This window comes from Stegostoma tigrinum, chromosome 40 (genome assembly GCF_030684315.1).
Source record: "Stegostoma tigrinum isolate sSteTig4 chromosome 40, sSteTig4.hap1, whole genome shotgun sequence".
In the NCBI taxonomy this organism is placed as follows: Eukaryota; Metazoa; Chordata; class Chondrichthyes; order Orectolobiformes; family Stegostomatidae; genus Stegostoma; species Stegostoma tigrinum.
In genome coordinates, this window is record NC_081393.1 from 9,586,957 (window position 1) to 9,610,381 (window position 23,425).

General features: G+C 39.7%; 1 protein-coding gene across 3 annotated transcripts in view; it reads right to left on the reverse strand.

Annotated features, from left to right (window-relative positions):
• ppp2r2aa (protein phosphatase 2, regulatory subunit B, alpha a) overlaps window positions 1-23,425 on the reverse strand; it is a 58,786-nt gene that overhangs the window by 3,338 nt on the left and 32,023 nt on the right. For 2 of the 3 annotated variants that reach the window (XM_048523126.2, XM_048523125.2), the window contains 6 exons: window positions 12,051-12,148; window positions 9,605-9,770; window positions 6,989-7,101; window positions 5,919-6,096; window positions 4,107-4,271; window positions 2,242-2,411 (listed from right to left, as the gene is read on the reverse strand). In XM_048523126.2, the coding sequence (XP_048379083.1) occupies window positions 2,242-2,411; window positions 4,107-4,271; window positions 5,919-6,096; window positions 6,989-7,101; window positions 9,605-9,770; window positions 12,051-12,148 (890 nt within the window). Of the gene's footprint in view, window positions 1-2,241; window positions 2,412-4,106; window positions 4,272-5,918; window positions 6,097-6,988; window positions 7,102-9,604; window positions 9,771-12,050; window positions 12,149-20,447; window positions 20,660-23,425 lie in introns of those variants that run through there. The other variant, XM_048523124.2, reaches the window with a different exon arrangement.

Genomic DNA, 23,425 nt, shown 5'->3' on the forward strand with positions numbered 1-23,425 from the left:
GGTAAAACATCAAAACCAAAACTGTTTCAGTATCACCATTTCAATCCTGCACTATGCTACCTATTGCTCAAATAGAAGAATGAAGAAAAAAGACGCAAATAGTTGAAAGGCAAACAGAGAATAAAAAGCAATGTGATGCAACAGATACAGTAATATCCCAGGAACGTACAAAACTGAAGTGGTGCACCCAACGTTGATTAAAAAAAAAATCATTCAAACTCTGGTTCAAGGCTGGTACTACATTATATTTATACAGCTTTACAAGACTCTGACATCTTGACAACAGAACCCAGGCAGAAACTTCACACTCAACTCAGTTTCTGTCAGTTTTCTGTCCAACACTACCCTTGTAACTCTGGTCATACATTTTTTCAACATATTGGACAAGTCAAGTTGCATTTGGAAGTAAACCTGGTTGAGTTGGTAACATCCTCATCTGGCCAGAAGAATTAGTCAGTTCAGAAGTTACCATCTTCAGTTAAGGTTGCCAAGTTCTATGAGGCCTTGGCTACACCACTCAGAAAAAGTAGGCAGGCGTGAACAATGATACAGGGCAACGGATTGCAGGTTGCATTGATGAGATTCAGTTTAACTTTGGATTACATAAACCAGGTGTACCACTACAAGAACTTGGCAAGTAAAGACTTCAACAAACTATCTGGAACAACAGGGGCAAAGTTGGATCATCGAGCATAAAATTAGAACCCAACCCTTCGGGAATGTTATTCAGAAACTCACACAGAAACAGCGATCCAAGGTTGGAATTCTCTTTTACACATAGCGGTTGATTCTGTATGAACTGTAAATTTAAGATGATGGGATTTTCATTTCCCAAAAGGGGATTACAGCACCTTGCACAGATGAACCAATGCAAATTAGCCTATCTTAATTAATGGCTGAACAAGTTTGTGGTATGACTTCTGTTTCTATCCTTTGTGGTCAGTTTATGTAATTAAGGTCTTGCAATTTTTCTGGGGTTTTATTCCTTGGAAAGCACGGCATGCACTTCAGTTAAATACTCTGTATTTAGATACAAAGAAATTTGGTAAGGCAATGAACTGTGCAAATGTTTCGAATTCAGGCTTTAAGCAATCATCCAAACATGGAAGATCTTGTGGGGCATTGCTACAGCCCCTACTTGAGAGTCAGGAGACTTAGTTTCAAGTCTCACTTGCTGGAGAGTTGCATAACAATATCTCCGAACTGGTAGCTTTGAAATTATTTTAAAAAACACCCAGAAGGAAGTACAATTGTCAAAACCCCCATGTTGAACATCAAGTTTAAAAACAAAACTGGTGAACTGCCATACTCTACTTGCACAATCAAATGCACTCGGTTCAACATCATTCATCCGAAAGTGCTTCTGTGCAGGATAGGCGAATACAAGTCAGCCCACACTTCACATGAAGCGGATGCTGAACTGAAGGCACATGTGTTTGCAAAGGAAGTTAAACAACTCACTTTCAGGTTCTGAAATCACTTTGAACTATTTCTTCTACAATCAGGCTTGCAAAACCAAGTGGCCCGAATGTGTCATTAAGTTAGGAGTTTCAGTTGGTGGTTGACATACATGGAAAACAATCACATGATTTTTGCAAGTACTTTTGTTCTGATGCACTGTTAATACACTCAAATCATTTTTAACTTTTTATTGCATCTGCCCCGCAAATGTTAGACACTGTCATAGGGTACATGATGTGTTTAATTTCCGCTGCATCCTCATCCAAAATAAAAGCATGTCATCATTTATTTCCACTTCATGACCACTGGGAAAACCTCAAAAGCATGTGATAGACAAATAACTACTTTTTGAATGGTTGTCACTATTGTATTATAAGAAACACAGTAGCCATGTATTTAGTAGACTCACACAAGTAACAATGTTATAATAATCAGATGATCAGTTCTTTTGCGATGTTGATGAGGGATGCAGTGTGCAAGACACTAAGAATTTATTCGACATTGTGCTTTCAGACTTCTTAGATCTAACTTGGAAAGGTAGTTTGTCAGTTCAACATGCAATGAGTAAGGTGACAACCCAAACAGTGCAGCACTCTCTCGGACCTTCACTTGAATGTTAACTTCCTTTTTTGTCCTAAACCCCTGGAGTTGGACCGGAGTTATAAAATTTTGATTAAGAGGCAACAAACTGAACCACAGGTGGTAACAGCACACAATGCTAAGTAACATCACAATCTCTCAGGAAATACACATAAAATGAAACAACAGGATCCAACGTACCTGGTATGTCTCCACAGGTCTGCTTTCCATATTTAAATCCCAGATTTTAACTGATAGGTAATCTCGTGTCATCATGTAGCGACCACTGTGACTGAATTTGACATCTGATATTGAAGAAATTATTTCTGAGAAAAAGGACCGGTTACTGGGATCTTCAGGTTCTTCAAACACTAGATCAAAATCAAAAGTTCAGATATAAAACACATGGAGTTAACCCTTCCATTCTTGCTCCACTTGTCCATACTGAACAAAATTTTGCCCAATTTCTACAGCATGTTCAGCATTACTTTTTCAACAGAATTATGTTCAAGTCTTACTCCTAGCTTCAGCACTGAACAAGGGTCACTGGACTGAAACATTTATTGTCATTTCGCTCCACAGTTGCTGCCAGGCCTGCTGAATTTTTCGAGCACCTTCTGTTTTTGTTTGTCATTTCCAGCATCCACAGTTCTTTTCATTTTTTTAAAATAAAGTCATCTACCCTGGTCACAATATTGATGGCTAGAAGCACAGAATGATCTCAGCTAAGTCGCAGACATTCATAATTACGTGGTGTGCTGCTGTACTCCTGTGAATAAATTTACATTCTCTCATTTGTGAAACGGTCATTGTATTTTTATGTTACGGTGTTGAAATCACACAAATTAACAAAATCAATTTCATTTACTTGTCAAAAGTATGAGACTTCAGTATGAAATAATCAAGGTTGAACTGGTCATAGGGTCAAAGAATGGAGAACCAAAGGGCATCAATTTAAGACAACTACAGAAAAGGAAAACTGCAAGAAAAGTTGTTTTAACGCAGCAAGCGGTTAGAATATGAAATGCACCAAATTTTATCTTGAAACATTTGATTGCAGCTTTTCAAAGAGAATTTAAAATGCAACATGCAAAAAAAAAATCACAGAGCTACATGGTAAAGGTGAGAATGTCAAATTAACTCAGTTGCTTGAAGACAGCCTGCAGAGACGAAAAGGTCCTATAGTCATCCCAAAATCACATAGCACCTCCTTCAAGTCAGATTTCTCTCAGCTCTCTTTCAGAATTAAAACTGTAAACGAGCAAATTCATCCAGAATGAGGATGGGATGGAGCAAGTACACAATGGACAGAAGAAATTTTGAGGAGTTGTTCAAAAGAAAGGGAGTTGGCAAGATGACAGTGTTAGCAGGCATTTCAGTGGAATGAATCCCCATTGATCACAGAACTGAGAAAACATCACCATTGTCGGTAGCTTCTATGAGGGACATAGAGCTGAGGTAGGACAGACCAAAGACCAGGACGATTTGACACTTGGGACATCTTAGGGTTAAAGGGATTAAAGGGTATGAGATGGAAACAGAAACAGGTGAGAGCTGGATGATCAGCCATGACCATATTGAACAGGAGGGTCTTTCAAGGGCTGAATAGCCTACTTCAGTGTTTCCATGACAGGAAAGTATAAATTAATTGGTTTGGGAATACTAAGTAATTGAGGCTTGGCATGATTGCAAGACTGAAGGCGACAAAACATACAACATCATGCTCCAGGTATGTTGTATCACAGTGCAGTGGAGAAATCAAACTTGGGACCCTCAGGACAGCAAAGTTCAAGCACAATATGCTATGAGGCCTCACGTGATGTCTTATAATAGCACAAAATAACCATGCCCTTGTCAGCACAATCAAATTTGTTGCCTATCGGGCCACTGAACAAGTAGTTTGATTCCAATTGTTCCTTGCAAGCTGGCTGCTTAAATAATACCAGTTACCAAAAAAGTTATGGCTTGATGTTGTTAGCTTCCAATTTAAATATTTGACTTTGATTGGTGCTAATGGAGTATTTACAAACTTCACTGAAGCATAAAGGTCTGAGTGGGACACTTACATTTGGCATGCTTGTCACACAAGGCAGCTGCTCGCATATCACACAATCGAATGGTTCCTTTGCTACTGCTGTATACAAACGTGTTGCACTGATTAGGGTGGAACTCCGCTGCTGTAATCACCTCAGTCAGCTCCTCCATGTTGGCAGGCTTGATATCTACAATATCTGAGATACAGGTCATCAAGGACAATACTGGCATTCCCAAACATCAAAACAGCTTCAGGCTGACATCAGGAGGAATTTCTTCTCTCAAAGTGCTGGGGCTCCCTGCAACACAGAGGTGTAGGGGCAGATGGTGGGGGCTAGGGAATCAAGGATTACAGGGAAAGGGCAGTCAAATGCCTACTCCTGCTCCTAGTTCTTATGATCCTGGTGGAAGGGTTGGGAAAGATCCTCACAACTAAAGCATTTTAAATTACGGCTCAGAAAACAAGAATTCCCTCTTGTTTCAATGCAAATCAAAAACATGCTCAAAATGCCCTCACGTTAAACATTTATTACTGTCATGGGTTATAATGACAATTCATAACTATTTTTCAGCCAAAGGCCATCAACCATATCCAAGCCACCTTTGCACGTCACTCAATCCCTCTGCATCCATCGCTGCAGACTTGCTCCTTTCTAGCTGTCACCAACATCCATTAACAACTGGCATTTGAAGTGGCAGACATTTACATTTCCAACTAAACACATTTGAGTTTGAAAAGTGTGTGTGTGTGAAGGCTGAACTCTTCTCAATGTAAAACACCAAGCAGAACAAAAAGATAGCCTTCATCAAATGGGTGCAGCTTAATTTCACGGCCTGCTACTGCAATAATCATGTCTTATCGAGGCACAAGTAGTACACTTCCTTCCAACTGCATTTCTGAAACTGACATTGCCCTGTATTCACAAAAGCCTGACTCATTCAGTGGCTGCCCATCCCAAGGCATGGCTACTTGTATCATTATACCGTCACTCATCCTTCAGGACCTTCAGCCTTCAAATCGACACCCACAAATAGATCACTCCACAATGATTGCAACTGACTGTATTATCAAATGAAATGCATTGTCACACAGCATGTGTCATCGTTTTGCCTGTTGTGGCTTGATCAGGCAGGCTGCTGCTAAGTAATATGCTACACTAAAAAGCAATGGGACTCAGTCTATGACTCATTTGAGTTGCCTGACTTGACTGAACTGTTTTGCCAGTGCAGGGAAAATGGAAAACTTCTTATCAGATCGAGAATAATGACTAATTTTTCAAAAGACCATGCTACAGATTGCAGTTATGTGGCAAAGTCAGCCAAGTAGATGGTGAGCAATCTTTTTTGGTTGAGCAAAATGGAACATTATAATTTTCTGCCCATATGACAATTCTTTCATTTGTCCTCAAACTATTAATTCCTACTGTCATCAAATTCCCCAGGGTTCCAAAACAACTATGCTTCTCCAACCATACACAATCAATCATTCATAACTATCTGCACACTTGTAGCAAACTCAATCAGCAGGGAATATCCTCAGCCAACAATCAGAGAGAGGGATGGCTGGACAGCCAGAAAATTCTCCCCTCTCGAATTCCACCCCTCCACCTTATCACCCCGCCTGACTGAGACACTAAGTAGAAGTGCCAAATCATCAACTCTCTCAATCCAAGCTTAGAACTGAGTGCAAGACAGTTATGGCCTGCACAGTTCAATTTAATTTGCATGTACAAACCATGTTTGGAAATAATACTTTGTACATTACACAAGATCAGCTCTGCATTCATGCTGCCAAAAATATCCTTGATTTAAAAATCAATTCAAGTGCACATTAGTAAGGATACTAAAACTTCTGTCTGTGATTTCTAAATGCCACAGGTTAATCCTAAGGTCATCCGCTGATAAGTAAGTTTCATAGTCACTATTGACTGAAATAGAGTTTATGTGGTATGTATGTGCATTAGCAAATATCCTTCGCGGGCTTGCTTCAACCATTAAATCCATTGGTTTGAATACTGGAACCTAAAAGAGCAGAAACAAATGTTAAACTTTGACCAATGAGGAAACAAAGAGAAACGAGCAAGACATGTCACTCTAAAGCAATTCTTCTCCAACTTTTATTCGAGGAGGAAAAACAGCCAAGCTCATCCACAAGCTAAATTTTCAAAGAAAGTATCAGCAACATAAAAGTAAATAAATACTGGCCACATCAGAAATCTGGTTTTAGAATATGAAGGCCTTCTTAAAAATAAGAGAGGGGAGGAAGTCCTAATTTTGGTGAACTAGAAGTGAAAGGTCATTAGTTTACAATCTCACACTTTCTGAACACAATTAATTACTCAGGTGTGGAATCATTTGTCACAGGCATCACTGACCTAAGACAGTTGATAAACATAGGGAACAGGGTGTTTTGAACTGCACAAATGTAAAATTGGTTCAGAAACTAGGGTCCACCTCTTTCTGTAAAATGAACTACAAAAACACAGCGAAAATGAAACACTAAATACAGGCAACTACAAATCCAAACAATAAAACATGAGACAATTCTCAAAAGCACCACATTTGGACAACAGAGAAGTGCTTTTTGATTGTGAGCTATCAGAACATCAAAAACCTGCAGAACATAATGGATTTCTTTTCTAAACTGGAGTAAAGACACGTGAACATTTCAAGTTTTTAGTGCTCTGACTGCCTGTGACAGGAGCAACTGTTTTATTGATTAGTAACAAATTGCACATGATTGGCTTATGGGCTTCCAGATCAACGGTATTAACTTTTGCTTTCTCTCAAAAGAAAGGCCATTATTTAGTTTGAACCTCACCCATCTTTATCACAAGCACAACATGCAAATAATTCTTGTTGTGTGCAAAATACATTTGTTAAAACTCAAAAATACAGTTTGTAGAGAGCTCACCTTAAGTGTAGTGACTGTGGCAGGGTCCCTGTATCTACCATCCTCTTCTTTCAAGTTATAACCCTCTGGCCGTTTGTCTCTTTCACTAATTTTCCACAACTTTATTGTTTTGTCTAGAAAGCAAAAGTGAATTCCATCACAAACTGCCCAAGTGACCATGTTGAGTTGACTCAAAAAGTGGGATATTTTAACATTTATCATTTGTGAAAAATCAGTTTTTTTTGGGCAAGTGCACAAATTAAATCATTGGTTGCGTGAAGCCCATACGGCAAGATGGACGTACTAAACTATTTGATAAAATTATTTAAATTCTTTTCTTTGAATGAACTATTGCGATATTTTAAAATGGCTACAACAGAACACAGAATGAGCAAATTGATTGCTTCCAGCAATTAGCAGAACCAAAGCAAATTTATTGCTCCTTGCGCTGTATGAGCATTCCAGTCTAGCCAACACAAAGCATCGGGAGAGATGTCTATCTCAGCCACGATGGAATGAATAAGACCATCGAAACCCATGTGGCTTGACAGGATGCAAATGGCTCCCCTGTTAATGACAAAATACACAGCATTGAGAAGAAACATAAAATCAGCTCATTATCTGCTTAGCTTAAAACAAAGCCTTAGTGATATGACTGACGTCATTAGTTTCAATTAGCTTTAATGAAACAGCTTTACTGTTGTTTGCAACACACAAACATTAGGCACCTATAAGCTGAAGCTAATACTGACCTTTTTGAGAGTTAATATGAACAAAGTCAGATTTTGAAAAGAAAGCTGTTTTTAAAATGTGAAGTGAACTACTTCACAGCTTTCAACTACACCTTCCTCAGCAACTCAACAAGTGTGTGAGCTGCAACAAAGACTTATCCAAAGCCAACTTCTTGAAGTGCAACAGGATAGTGCCTGACTGATTCCTCAAATGACATTAACGGATACTACAGTCAGTCCAAATAGTCCCAACTGCCTATGCTTGGCCCATTTCTCTCCAAACATTTCTTATTCATATGCTTACCAAATGTCTTTTAAACACAGTAACAGGTATGCATCCACCACTTCCTCATGAAGTTCATTCCGCACACGTACCCAAGTTAAAAAAAAAACTGTCCCTCGTGTCTTTTCTAATTCTTTACCCTCGCACCTTCAAAATATATCCACAGGCTTGAGATTCCTCCATCCTCAGGAAAAGGCACTTGTCATCATGACTTTATGATTTCATGATTTTGTAAACCTGTCTACGGTTACTCCTCAAATTCCTGTGCTCACAAGTCCCAACCTACCGAGAATCTCTGGACAACTCAAACCCACTATTCCCGATGACATTCTGGTAAATTTCCTCTGAACCTTCTTCACCTTATTAATACCCTTCCTTTAACAGGACAACCAGAACTGCACAGAGTACATGAGAAGCAGGCTCACCAACGTTCTGTATAATCTCAACATAACGTCCCAACTCCTGCACTCAACGATCTGAGCAATGAAGGCAAAAATGCAAACTGCCTTCTTAACCACACGATCTACATGTGATGCCAAGTTCCAAGAATCACGTACTGGAATCGCTAGATCTCTCTGTTCTACAGTATCACCCAAGGTCCATCTTCTAATTGGATAACTTGATCTACCAGGTTCTGCTGTTGACTTGTTTGGCTACTAGATTCATTTACAATTTTCTCTCATTCAAGATTGTGCTATGGCATGATTGACTCATCAGTTCTTTCATCCTCTAGATATGTTAGAGTTCTGGCAACCTCAAGTCTTGCCTCATCAGAAGTAGTTCCCCTGTTCCTTGTTACAATTGAGGTTAGCTATCTGTTTAAAAACACTTTTTCTATCATTAACCCCCTTACTTCAGGATATTACTCACACAGGGAAACTGAATTGCCCATCTGTCATGAGACAGCAGGCTATATAGGCACTATATTCTCTCTCCCAGGAAACAGATTGTTTGTGCCCGTTCTTCCCTAGCGTGGTTAATTAATATGTTGTTTTTAATTTTTTTGAAACGCTTTATGGGATAAAGAGTTGATGATTCTTTAAAATCAATGAAGTCACTCAAGTGGGGAAGTGCATATCAAACCTGCACCAGGTTAAAATTCAGGTGGAACAATGTAAGCTAGCTTAGCACTAAGAAACAAATAACATTTCCAATAACTGATGAAATTCACAAAGTAAATATCTTTTTGATAAACATCTAACTATTCAGATTAATAATGTGGAATTGTGTGGACAGATATTTCTAAATTCATTGAAGTTCAACAACAGTACTTTTTTGATGCTTTGCTAAATTTGTTTGTACCTTATGCCAGACATCTGCAACAATTTTAATAAATTGGCTACATTATACATTTCAGAAGCCTGTTGAACAATTGCACAATTTTGCATCAGGTTTTACTACTGTATTCTAAGGAGTCACAATCTGCAGGGATGACCTGGCAGCAGTGGAGGTGGGACAGTAGTCAAGCATGGTCGGGGTGGCGGTGTATAGCAGCAGAGGATTCAATGCAGTGCAGGGAAGGTGACACCAGAATTCATTTACTGACCAAAAACTGTAGAGCAGCAATGCTCTTGCAACCATTCAAAAACAAAAGGGTGAAAAACCAACAAACAACGAACCTACCATTTGTCGAGAGCAGGAACTGTGCAGCGTTTTGTTGGGGTAACCATCTTATTTTGTTGATCTTTTCCTCAATTTCTAAACTTTTCAAATAGTCGAACTCAGGCTCATGGCTCTGAAACGTACTGTAAACATTATATTCACCTCTGCAATGAGGCTGACTTTTGTTCTGAAACAAATAACAGAATGACAACAATATTATTCAAACTATGATTTGAAGCAACTAGGATGGGAAAATCATACAAAGTAGTTGGTTACAGAAATTGGTTTGATTTTATTGGGAGCTCTTCTACGCTCGATTTGCCAACAGATATTCACAGCACCTGTGATTCAGGTGGCTTTGGATCTCACAGTACAGCTGAATGATCAAAAGGGTATCCCAAGCAACACTTCTTCACAAAATAAAACATCATGTACTGCAGTGCTACTGTGAAATTCTACGTCATTTTTGATGCCAGTTCACATAACAGCCTCGAGTTTTCATCAGCTGGAAAAAAAAAGTGCTTCAATGTAAAGTATTCAACAGTCCTACTGAGACTCTGATCAGAATTTTCTTTTCTATTCTACATTAGGAAATAGAAATCTGATTCTAAATCCAATCTATGCACATTTCACACGTCTGAAAACATGTCCTGTGTTCACAATGCCACTTGGAGGTATTAGAGACTTCCAAGCAACATGAAACATCAGCACTATCCTGCTGCCTCCTGGCATAGTCTGACAAAGAGCTGAACAATAAACAAATTTAAGCACCACTTAGTGAACTAAGAAGATACATGCTTACATCATCATTCTACCATGCTGTACCAAGATTTGCAACAAGTAGCTTTCTGTACTTCCAAAAGCAAGGCACGGTGGTCAGCAGGGACACAAGTGATTCTCTTTCCACTCATCTGTCTGACACCTCCTTATTCACAAATTTAACTGCCCATTGCCAAACATGATTAATGTGTGGTCCATCTGGATCCAGCTACATTGCAATCAACACGTCAAGAAACATGGGAACAGCAACATAAATTCCTCTTACAACACAGACAAATGAAGCAATTCAACAGATCAACTTCTTTTCCAATTAAAGGGAGAAGAGACTGAATGATAATATAGCTAATGAGATTACCACTCATTTGCACGTACAAAACATGTTTCACTTGCACAGTGATACAAACTGCACGACATTTGGGTAAAACAAAATCCATAGATGAGACAAGTACAACAGTTCCATCTGTGGATGCACTCTCATTATCACTTCAGTTTCACACCCACTCATCAGGACAAAATTAGCTTTCAATTTTGTTGAAACAATCGGGTGAAATTGCATGGAACATGTTGGAAATTAGCCTCCACAATTTACTTTTCCAGGTGAATCAACACGGATGAAATACAGAGGGATATAATGTTGGACAATTTTGTCATCTGCCAGTAAACTGATTAAGCAAAAACAAACTTGCGAAACACAAACCAGTTCTACAGCATATACAGTATGTCCTTTCTTAGCAATCTACAAGAAGCACAAGGAGGAGGTCCTGACTCTAAGTAGTGATGGCAGGCAAACTAGAGCAGAGAAGTTAATTGCTCGCATTCAGCAAGATACCTATCATTGAAAATGACCCAACGCAAGACAAGGAAGCAAGTAATAATTAGCAAACACCTAATCAGGCGGGAGGGAATGAGGCGAGAAAACGCAAACAAAAACTCAAGACAATATTAATCCAATACAACTTGATACATGTGCAAAAAAATGCAACCGACTTCAAATCACAGTAATAGGAACAGACCATGGTGGTTTATTCCCAGTCTAAAAGGTACAACATACATTTAACTTGCACAAAATCTTGCTGAGGCCACACTTAACGTACGCCTGCTCTTGATATTGTCAAGGTGTAATGGCAAATAATTTAGTACAAAAACACTGATAAGGATAACCCATGAATTAAAATAACTATGTTCAAACATTCCGAAAAACAACTGAACGCACTTCCCTCTCAACCAAAAAACCTGAGATGATCTAATCAAGGTCTCTCCATTTATCAAGTTCAGTGGAGCCAGACAAATTTGGAATTTGGATTTCAGAAGTGATCGCTTTCATCAGAATGCTGACAAGGTGGAAGATAGTGACACATGGAGGAGTTGGACATGGTTAACATCCATGCATGTAGGGCAAACAAGGGAGGTACACAAGCAAGAAAAGCTTCCACAAGTTATAGGTCCTCGATGAATTGAGCATGGCAAGTGACATGCGGAACATAAATCCCTGGTCTAACAGTTAATCTATGCTTAATCCAAACATACTTTTCCCTCCTGTGTTTTGTTCCCAACATACCAAAATAAGCAGGATAACAATACTGGATCACTGGGTTGTTACCAGTACTCCACTTGAGCCCATGTGACACCAGCAAAATGCACACAAAGTCCACAACACTTGCTTATGTATGGCAGAGAAAACACTCACCTCCTGCTCCTGCTGGAATATGACAACTCTACCCCCCTTGTCCCCAGTTGCGAGTAGTTCTCCAGAGTGGTTGAATTCGACTGTGGAAATAATATCAGCTGTAAAGAACAAAAAAAATTAAAACTCACTGGAATCAAAGCAGTTATTTCAATTTCAGCAAAACAAAATACATGAAAATTGTTTCTCCATTTCAGTACCATACAACACTAATAAATTTAGTTTCAACATACACGTCACTTCAAAAAAAAATGATGCTCTGAAACACACTTGTCCATAACCTTGTTCTGCAAATCTTCACCATGACTGTTTGGAAGCCGTGATCTCGATTTAGTGAAAGAGACAGAAACATAATTCCACCTATATTTGTTTGGAATACCATTGTTACTGTGTTTGCAAGATAAGAATACATATAACTTGCAATACCCTAAGTGATAATCTAATTTGTGTCATTCTCAGATTACCTTTTCTAGGCACAGGGAGTAATGCATAGCTGTCACAAACACAGACCAACTTGCACTTCAGATCTTCCATATACTGAAGATCTTTTTATAGAAAAGGGTGTCATCAACTCCAAATAAACTCAAATCAACCGACCTTTTGTTTCAATCTTGGCTCTGTCATTGAATTTATGACCTTCTGAGGCAAAATTCAACGCTACATTAGAGTTGTGTGTCACAAAACATTCCATTGACGCAGTCACCAAACGGGGAAATTATAAATCAAGGACCAGTCTGTATTTTTTTTAAAAAGGTAAACATAAAACAGTACTTCAAGTATCTTCAACTGTACCTGGAATGTATCCTTGAACCAACAATCACTGTCAGATTTTTCAAGTGTATGTGAGGGGCTTTACCACACACAAATTTTATCTTAGCCAGATTAACACAAGGACCAAAATTTCAGAAATAGATCATCAACTAAACACTTCCAGGCTTGGAGACCTTACGACAATCACTACTGGAATGCAATCACTTTCTGGAACATCACAGGACATACAAACAACAGATTTAATTTTTCAGCTGCACTGTCTCAGGACTCCAAGCTTCCTTGGAGGCCAAAGACACAAAAAGAATGACTTCAGCACTCTTGCACACAAAGTAAAACGCCATCATGATGCAAATGAAGACAAGGAGAAGTTTCAATCGGAATCTAGGCAAGTTTCCAATTACATATGACAGCTTCAAGTGCTCATAAGGACTTGGGCCCTTCAGAAGCATCCATTATATTCGCATTAATTTTAAACAATGGAGAGATGGAAAAATCTCAATCACCTTGTAACTGATCATTCAGATTTATACTGCTCAATTCGCATGCTCAGGTATCAAATGCAGAGATCAAACTGCAAGGAAGCAGAAGCAAAATCCTAGGCAGGTGGACAGATGAAGCATAAAACATGTCATTTGACCTAGCGACAGACCCGAAAGCAAGCAGAGCAATTCGCTGCCCATTCTGAGCCTTGAATCTTTTCCTGCCCATCTTGCATTATGCAGTAGGGGCTAGTCAGTATTCAATCCAAGCAAGTTCATCATACAAGTCAGAGTTATCTAGCACAGAACAAGCCCTTCGGCACAATTCATCCATACTGATGGAACTTCCTCAATTTTCTATGTTTGGCAGCATCTCAGAGAAAGAAACAGACTTAACTTTTCAACAAAACCAGAATTTGAAGCAGACATTCGTTAACACTAGCAGAGACATTGCCAGGTAAGCCACGGACTCAGACAAAGCAACCTTCAAAAGAAAGAATCTCATCCGCAGCAAAATTAAATCAAATGTCACTACCCACAGCTAATGCTACCCACTCAAACTATTTTTTGTTATTATGTAACAGCACTCAATCATTTTTCTGTTAGAACAGAGGAAATATCTCCACTCAAAGGAGAAATCAACAATTCTCACCCCTTCACTATCATCATTTGGGCACATAAAGAACTAAGGAGGAACCATGACAACTGGAGAACAGGGAAATCAGCTTTCAAAGTACTTTTCATCCTGATAGTCACCTTTTCGCTGCTGATCTCCAGATCTAAGAACAGCACATCAACTTGTTTTCAGACATTCCCACAAATATATTGCTGACCCGCAGCTCATTCCGAGCTTCATTCCTCCCAAGTGTTTGGGAAATCGATGGAGATCTCAAAACTACTCCAATTTCCTTCTGGTATTTGAACTAATCATCAATGCTACCCTCATCGAAAAATGAAGCTAAGACATAGAACATTTCTGGCAAACAAATTCTACCTTGGTATTTTCACCTCAGCTTCAGGTAGCTATGGAGTGAATACTTTGAAAGCTATCTTATTTCGAGACGAGGCACTGACGAACTTTTCAGTTTACTGATAATACAAGAGTCCTTGATAACTAAACATATGTCACACAGCAGATGGTAGCCCCTGGCAACTCTACACATGTTATGAAGCAAGTTCCTTCATAGTGTGGGATGTGAATTCTGCACTCAATCATATTCTTTTCCTAGCTGTTCAGAAAGAACTTGTCCAACTGATTAGGGTAGGGGAAAAAACCACAGGTGCTGGAATTCAAGGTAGACAAATAGGAGCTAACAAGAACACAGCAAGCCAGGCAAGCACCTGGTGGAAAGGACAAGTCAAGGTTTCAGGAATTACCCTTCTTCAGGAGTGTGCTGGTCCGTTACCCTGACCCATCACTGCAAGGTTATCCTAACAGTCAAAATCCAAGTTTATCAATATACATTGTTGTTACCTGTTTAAAACCATTTGGTTCCTGAAAAACTTGAAAATGTGTCATTTCAGATCTGGTCTTGTCCTGTAAATTGGCCTTCCATATGAAAGGCCAAAAAAAAAAGCACTTACAAGTTCAGGTCTTCAAAGAATAAGAGTATTGCATTTTTAAAAATCTAAAGTATCTATTAAAGTAAACCAACTAATCACTGTTACTTGAGCCACCGATTTGGGTGCACTTATTATCGACAACAATTGGCAACTCATCTTGGACGATTATGACTCTCAGGTCCGTTGCAATGTCAATTAAGACTGGCAGAAGGTGCATCATTCTTTACAGCTCTTGAACTTGAGGCACCATGGGACATATCATTGCATTTTCAAAGCTCTTCAGAATTGCATTCTCTCTTCAGATTCATGCTCAAGCTGGATCATTCGCTCAATATTACAAACACAGCTTTACATTCTAATTCCTGCGGCATTCAGAATGCAACCACGCTGACTGTAAACCAGTTTCAGCAAACAATATAGTAACTAAGAGTTAAGTCAGGACAAGACACAAGCCTTAATGTTTCTGAGATCCTAATCATCACAAAGGTATTTATTTTTACTCTATTCAATCTCCAATGTCACATCACTTCATGATGTTGACAAGTCTGAAAGCTCCTTCCTGTACAACATTTCAGGACATCAATGTATGAAGCAATCTGCTAACTCAAACTGGTTAAAACCAAAAAGGTACTCTTCATCCAACTAAGATTTTAGATTAAATTTTTTCAAGAAACATATTAGCAAACTGAAATGCTTTGACCTCCACCAACAACCAACCTTCGTGACAACTACACTCCACTGGTATTTTTAAGTAGAGAGAAATCCAGCAGAGATTGTTTGTAACAGCTGTATCTCACACACGAATGAAAAGCACCCCTCCTCGTTCTGAATCATAATCCACACAAATCTGCTCACGATGTTGTGCTAAATCAGAGACCAGATGAAAACTAGATACATGTCTTGAATATTATTCGCCAACAAGTCTGGGAAATATTACCTAGACCATAATTTCTTTCATCATCCCAACAGAACCACAATAAATGCAACCTAAATGCTAAATCAAAAACAAAATTGACCTTGGTCTTGGGAACAACAATTTTGCTCAAACACTAAATACGCTGCTTGAATTATTACATGTACAAAATATCTGTGCAATGTTTGACACAGTCGCTATAACACATGACACAAGCACTTCCCAGTGTTTATTAAAATGGAACAATATATAGAACGTATACTTGACTTAACTGTTGCAAACATACGCTGAAAGGCAATGACTGAATGGTGAAGTCCCTTTGCACACCAAAACCAGATCTGAAATTTCAATACAAATTGAAGAATTTGAACTTAACTGGCGTCATGTGCTTGACACAACTTTTAAACACTTCTATTGCAATGAACTGCTTGAGTAGGACTATCATGCTCTTCTTGTGGCTGTGAACAATGCTGGTGTCCATTATAAATCACAGGAGGCCATGGCCTAGTGGTGCTATCATTAGGCTGTTAATCCACAGACCCACCTCATGTTCTGGGGGCCCAGATTCGAATCTTACCACCACAGTTGGTGGCATTTGAGATGAAGGGAAATCCTACATTAACAGTCTAATGATGGCTATGAGTCCATTGTCATGTGCTAAGAAATACCCATTTGGATCATTAATGTCCTTCAAGGAAAGGAAACTGCCATCTTTACCTGGTCAGGCATCCAAGTGACTCCACAGCACAGCAATTTGGTTGACGCGTGCAGTTAGGGATAGCTGATGAATGCTGGGCTGGCCAGTGATGCCCTCATCATGAACTAATACTGACAGACTAATAAATATCAGGCTGATAATGATTGGACGTAGCCAGCGTGCACTGGCAAATCAAAAACTGGGTTTGATGAATGGGAGATTTTTGAAGATGTTACAAAAAAGTTGATAAACACCAGTCTATGCAGCTAGATTACTTGCTTTTCAGGTGCCCTTCGATTAAGTCCCCAATAGTTTGGGGCGGGGGGGGGGGGGGGGGGGGGGCACATGTGCGATTGAAGGCAATGTGTTGGATGAATTCATAATTGGCTAACAACCAGAAAACAGCAAGGTGAAAATAAATGGATCCTTTTCACTGCAGCAGGCTGTGTCTAATAGGGGTACCACAAATATCAGTACTGGAGCAAAAGGTGTTTACGTTATTTCCAATGATTTGGAATTAGGGACTAAAATGTTATATTTCCAAATTTGCATATGATACAATGCTAAGTGGGACTGAGTTCCAAAGAAGATCCATTCCAGATTTGCAATATTAACTCTGACTGTTCTCCATAGATGCTGCCAGACAATGTGAAATTTTTCCAGCACTTGACGTTTTTCATCATAAAAATGCATGCTGTGACAATGACAAAATGGCTTCAAGTGAATTTGGACAGGCTTTGTAAATGGCAAAGAACATGGCAGAAGGAATTTAACACACAAAAAAAAGTGAGAGATTATCCATTTAAGTAGATGGAACAGATGTGCAAGTTATCCCACCCAAGTTAGGTGGTTGGCGAGTTTAGATGTCCTCAGAAACCTAGGTGTAATGATCATCAAGATTCCTGAAAGCTAACATACATGTGTGGCAAGCAAATAGGAAGAGAAAGAGAGAAACAGCATTCACTGCAACAGGATTTTAAGGTTCGGGATAAATGAGTCTTGTTTCAATTGTTCACCAACTTGGTTCAACATCACCTGGAATAACCACTGAATTACTCTAAATCTATGCTCATCCCACGTTCCAGCATTTAGCCATTAACAGTGAATGGTGTGACATTTGAAATCCGCCAAGTTCTTTTTAAAATGTTGAGAGATTTCACACCTCAACTACCCTTTCACACAGGGCAATACAGATTCTTGAAATGAGATTTGGATTTCCCTCAAATCCCCTCTATGGCTCCTGCCTTTCATGTGAAATTTCTGCCTCCTTGATGGAATAGTTGAACAAAGGGAAACAGCACTCCAACATCTTGCAAGAGCACTGAAGTTATATGCCACAACTGATAAGAGCAACTGTCCCATATGCCTTCTTAACTACCCTATAAAACTGACATTCTACCTTAAGGGATTGTGTTTCCCGCAAGGGATATTGTCAAAAGGCCATGCTGAAATCTCACCAACTGCGCAAATTGTACTACCAGCATATACACACCTGCTGACAACCTCTGACAAAGTCATGCTGACTATTCCTGAACAATGCTTACCTTTTCAAGTAGATTTTCTCCAATATAGTTTCCCAACAATGATGTCAGAGTCACTGGTCAGTAATTTCAGAGTTTATCACTACCAACCCTCTTTGAAAGTATTACATTTATTGTTCTCCAATCCCCTGGCACCTCCCTTGAGGCCAAGAAGGAATCTTGGCAAAGATCTTGTGTTTGAGGGTGTCCAATAATGCTTCATCAGAGTCACACGTGTCATACTGGAACCATCTTATGAAGACAGATTCAGCAGACTGAGACTGTATGAGAGTTTCCAAGAATGAGAGACGACCCCATTGAAACTCACAGACCACTTGAAGGGATAGTTTGGGTAGATGCTGGTGGAATGTTTCCCTGATGGGTGAGTGTAGAACCAAGGAATCTACTTTACAAATAAGAGGGTTATCTGTTCAGGTCCAAAATGAGCAGACTTCCATTTGCCAGGACGGTTGTAAACCTGTGGAATTCCCAACCACAGACTGTTATAGAGATGTACAGCAAGGAAACAGACCCTTCGGTCCAATTCATCCATGCTGACCAGGTATCCTAAACTAATCTAGACCCATTTACCAGCATTATGACCCATAATTCTCCAAACCTTTCCTATTCATATACCCATCCAGATGCCTTTGAAATGCTGTAATTGTACCAGCCTCCACCACTTCCTCTGGCAGCTCATTCCATACACGCACCATCCTCTGCATGAAAAAGAGATAATGAGAACTGCAGATACTGGAGAATCCTAGATAACAAAGTGTGGGGCTGGATGAACACAGCAGGCCAAGCAGCATCCCAGGAGCATAAGAGCCAACGCCCCAGGCCCAGGCCCTTCATCGGAAAAAGGGGATGGGGAGAGGATTCCGAAACAAATATGGAGAGAGGGAGGCGGACCGAAGATGGATAGAGGAGAAAATAGGTGGAGAGGAGGGCATGGGTGGGGAGGCAGGGAGGAGGCAGGCCAGTCCGGGACAGATCAAGGCGGCGCGATGAAGCCAGTAGGTCGGAAATGGAGGTGCAGCCCGAGGTGGGAGGAGGGGACAGGTAAGAGGAAGAACAGGCCAGGCAGGCAGGGACGAGCCAAGCTGGCCGTTGGATGCAGAGAGGGATCGTACAGGATCAATCGGAGTACTTTTGAAGGACAGCTTCACAGATTTCAAATTACTGGTGGCTTTTGTAGCAATGGGGACTGGAGTAGGTAGAATACATTCATGTGTATGATCAGCCATGTTGTACTGACTGGTAGGTGCTTTTGTACAATCCTGCTCCTCAACCTCAGGATGCAGCCTTCTCCAATTCAGAGTCAGAGTCAGGGTCAATCAGTGGGCAACTGAGACCAAGTGTTTATCTCACTTATGGCAACTACACTCAGATTTCGTGACAAACTCAATTACAGATGCTCCGGGTTCATACACGAGTTAGCGCTGTTTAAAAACTCTATCAGGTAGAGGTCCACAGCTCATCGGCAAGTAACACTCCACCATCACTTGTTGGCATTTCTTGCCCAATGCCTAATCATGCTTGGAATGATTTCATGATATCATGATATCATACAATCCCTACATTGAGGAAGCAGGCCACTCCGTCCTTTGTCACTCACAGCCTTCCTCAAATGTTTAACCGCGTTACTTGTTTCTCAATCCCCTAGCACGTCCCGTGGCCAGTAATGAATCTTTATCATGGGAAAGATGGAGTAGTTCTGTCTAACAGGATGCAGGATTTCTCCTTCATGTAGGCTACTTGCTTACCAATATTGATTCAAGTCCATAATGCATTGCATGCAAAACACAGCAGGTCAGCAAGTGAGGACAAGGCCATCAGTAAATATTATGGATAGCAACCTTTGAAAGGTAAAGCAATGATATTGAAGCAATTGTGTTTCATTATTTTATGGTATTTATTCAACCTGAAACCACATCCTCTGGTTAAGCCATTCCAAGAACACTTACCAGACTCTAAGTTTGAGAAAAAAAACTGAAATTACACCATGGGGCTCCTTTCCACAGTTTTAAGTGTACATGGTACTGAACATGCACACAGCCTTCAACTCAACTGAAAACCTCCCTTAACGATCACACAGAATTGACAAGTGCTAAGTACACAGTACCTTCTCACCTACTTTAAAGCATGAAAAGAGCCAAGAATTAAATTGACATTTCAAGTTTCAGCCATCAAAAGTTAAAGCATAGCAGCCTTCCCTGAAAAACAATTATTGGTACATTTACAGAAACAACGTTTGTGAGCATGCAACGCAGGCATCCCCTCCACATCAAGCTCCAGTGACCATGAGCTGTCCAGTGTTAAATCTTTCAACCATGAACTAGTGGTCAGTATTCAAAAGCAATCTGCCCAAAACCACATACATCATTGGCACAATATATTAAGAAAAGAATTCCCATGTGTTTGATCAGTAACTCACCAAAAACCAAAATCCCATACCTTGGTCATAGGATGCAGTGGACATCAAGGTATTTAGGCCAGAGAAAGAAGGCTTAATTGATTGGGAGAAATTACAGGGGAAGCATTTCATCGCCCACAGTACGCTAATATGTTCGTGGATTCTCATTTGTTCACTCGACAACCCATAACAAAAACGATGTTTTAAGGCCACTCAATTCTTTTGCACAGTTTGAATTAACAGCAAGACTCAGTCCCTTGCGCTGCAAAGACAAAACGCAAGACGTCTATTAACCAATAAAATAGCAGTCGTCTCTTTTCACCTCTATTGCCAAGTGCGCTATTTTTACAGTAATCCCTAAGCTGGAGGAGTGTCAAAAAAGAAAAATACAGCTATCCATGCTGTCAAGTATTTTTGCTTCACAGCACAAAATTCAGCTGCCTGCTTCTGCAGCATGTCTTCAAACAGGGGAATGTTCAAAATCAACAATCAGCTTTATTTGTAAAGAAAAATCCAAAATTCAACACCACTTCACAACTGCTAACCTTTAACAGCACCGATCAGTGAAAACATGCATGAGAGCTGTGCTCTGCAAGGTTAACAATGACGTCAGCTCCATTCCTAGACCAGCGACTGCCTGCACAACCGTAACACTCCCATCTGCACCAATTATCAAAACTGGCTCATAGCTGGTTTGGATTAGAATTGCAAAAATGAAAAAAGTAGATTGCATTTTTTTTCATCAATTCACTTAAATTGCTGTTAACTGCTTTTTGAGATTAAGTTAGCATCTCATTGCTACGACGACAGTATGGCTTTAGGAGGTGCTTTTTGTCCTTGGTTTTTGTGTAGGAAAGGTTGAGATGGAGTTACTGAGCAGTCTGCTCCAGTGCTAATTAAGTAAACAGCTTGCGAGGCTGCGTGCTTCCCCCCAACTTGGAATAATATAAGCAAGCTTAATGGGTGGGGTCAAGCTCCAAAAGAACAAGCTATTTTAGCTTTTACTTTCTGCAGATGCTGGGGTCTTAAAACTGAGGAAGCTCTTACTTTTCTACCTGTAATAGCTAAAAGCTGGCGTTCTCTTCCTGTTGCTAGAATTGCAGTTACAACTATTTTAGCGAAATTGCCTTTGTCAAAGTGTGTATAAAGGGATATTACAATCATGGAACCATTCATTAGTTGTAATTATAATAATATTTTGCTACGCATTTCAATAGAGAAACAGTTTAGCCAATTCTGCTATTGTCTGTATTTTAACTGTAGTGTAAAATTGAAGTGTGATTTGTTTTAAGTCAATTGTTTAATCATTCGAATTGAATCTAAAACGCAATGCCCAAAACTTACCTGTGAAATAAGAAAAAATTACGGTCTTGGGTGTCTCTTAAACATATTTTAAAAGGGGGTTTGGTCTGGTCCATATCATTGCAAGTGTGATGCTTCTGTGACATCAGAAAAATGTCAACTTCCCAAAATCTAATTAACACTCAAGTTAACCTTGGGGAAAAAAAGATATAAATTGCTTCATGATCACTGACTGGTCATTTATGTCAGAGGATTTCAAAGCTAATCCATTTTTACAATTAAATCTGATTAAAAGTCACTGTCGTTCATCTTCTCAAAGACTTTCGGAGTTAAAAATTAACAAAAAGACCACTTGCTCCAATTTATTTTTAAGACTTAAAGTCACACACTAATGGCATCAGTGAGCACTTTTTTCCCCTTCAGCATTATTACTTTAATGGAGGATCAAGGATACTTAATATTGTGACTTCTACTTCAGCACAGTTGTGCGCTTGGGCTCACGCAACAAACAATATATGATGGGGAGCTTAATTTGATGTTTTCAAAACTCTTTTAAGTTCCTTCATAAACAAAGAGAATTTAGAAAAGAAGAAAACTTCAACTGACAGAACTAAATGTTTTAATGTTCTCAACTGCCAAGAATAGTCTAAGAAAACCTAATGACACCTTTTACAATCGGGTGCAAGAGTAAAATCAGATCAATTTAAACTGCTTCACTTTAAGTTGCACTTACTGGGAACAGAAGCAACACAGGGCAAAAAACTACTGCATCTCACATTTTCAACAGAATCTACAATATTTTGGGCGCAACTTCTGAAGCAGCCTGCAGTGACAGTTAGTACAAGGGCAGAACTGTAGACTTCACAGGCAAATTTTCCTCCCAGCAAACACAGCAGAACCAGCAAATAACACTACGATACATCTCAATAAAAACTGAATACAGAAACTTTTTGGGTTTTTGTCGTGCAGTGGTAGCACACCAACCTAAGGGCCAGAAGATGAGGAGGCAAGTCTCACACGCCCCAGGTACGGTACCCATCTAATAATTGATTTCAAACTGTATCAAGCAATGCCGCACAAGGAATAACCAGCTCAATGATGCAGAGTTTGGGTTTTGCTTGGGCCACTTAATTACTGGCCTCATTACCACGCTCAGCTAAATATTGTTGGGAAACACCACGACCTGCAAGTACTCACTGAACTCACAAACCATTCTGACGGGATACTTGCTCGCTGCTCCTTCCTTATTGCAGAATCAACATCCTGCAAGTCAGTTCTGACAGCACCAAACAAGTCCCTGCATCTTCTGTACTTCAGCAATTCAAGAGTACAAGTCATTACCATCACCTATAATATATACACAGGCAGCTAACTGACCAGAACCAATTAATGTTTTGACTATTTAGCACCTGTCACCACGTCCCAAGGTATTCCTTTCTTCCACTATTGGAAAATGGGCACTGAATTTCTTCCCCAATCTGCATTATATCTTATGTGCAAACATCAAGTATGTGTCTCAGCATGCACGCGTCCAAGTTCAAATGCATTTTACGATCTCACTGAGTACAATAAGTCATGCAGGAATACAAGGAGGAGGAGAGAGAAGGGCAGACATTCCACAGGATGATGCACTCACGACAGGCCAAATGGCTGCCCTCTGTTTATAAACACGCCATGAAATTAAGTGAGAGTTTCGGTCTTCCATTCTTCAATTCGT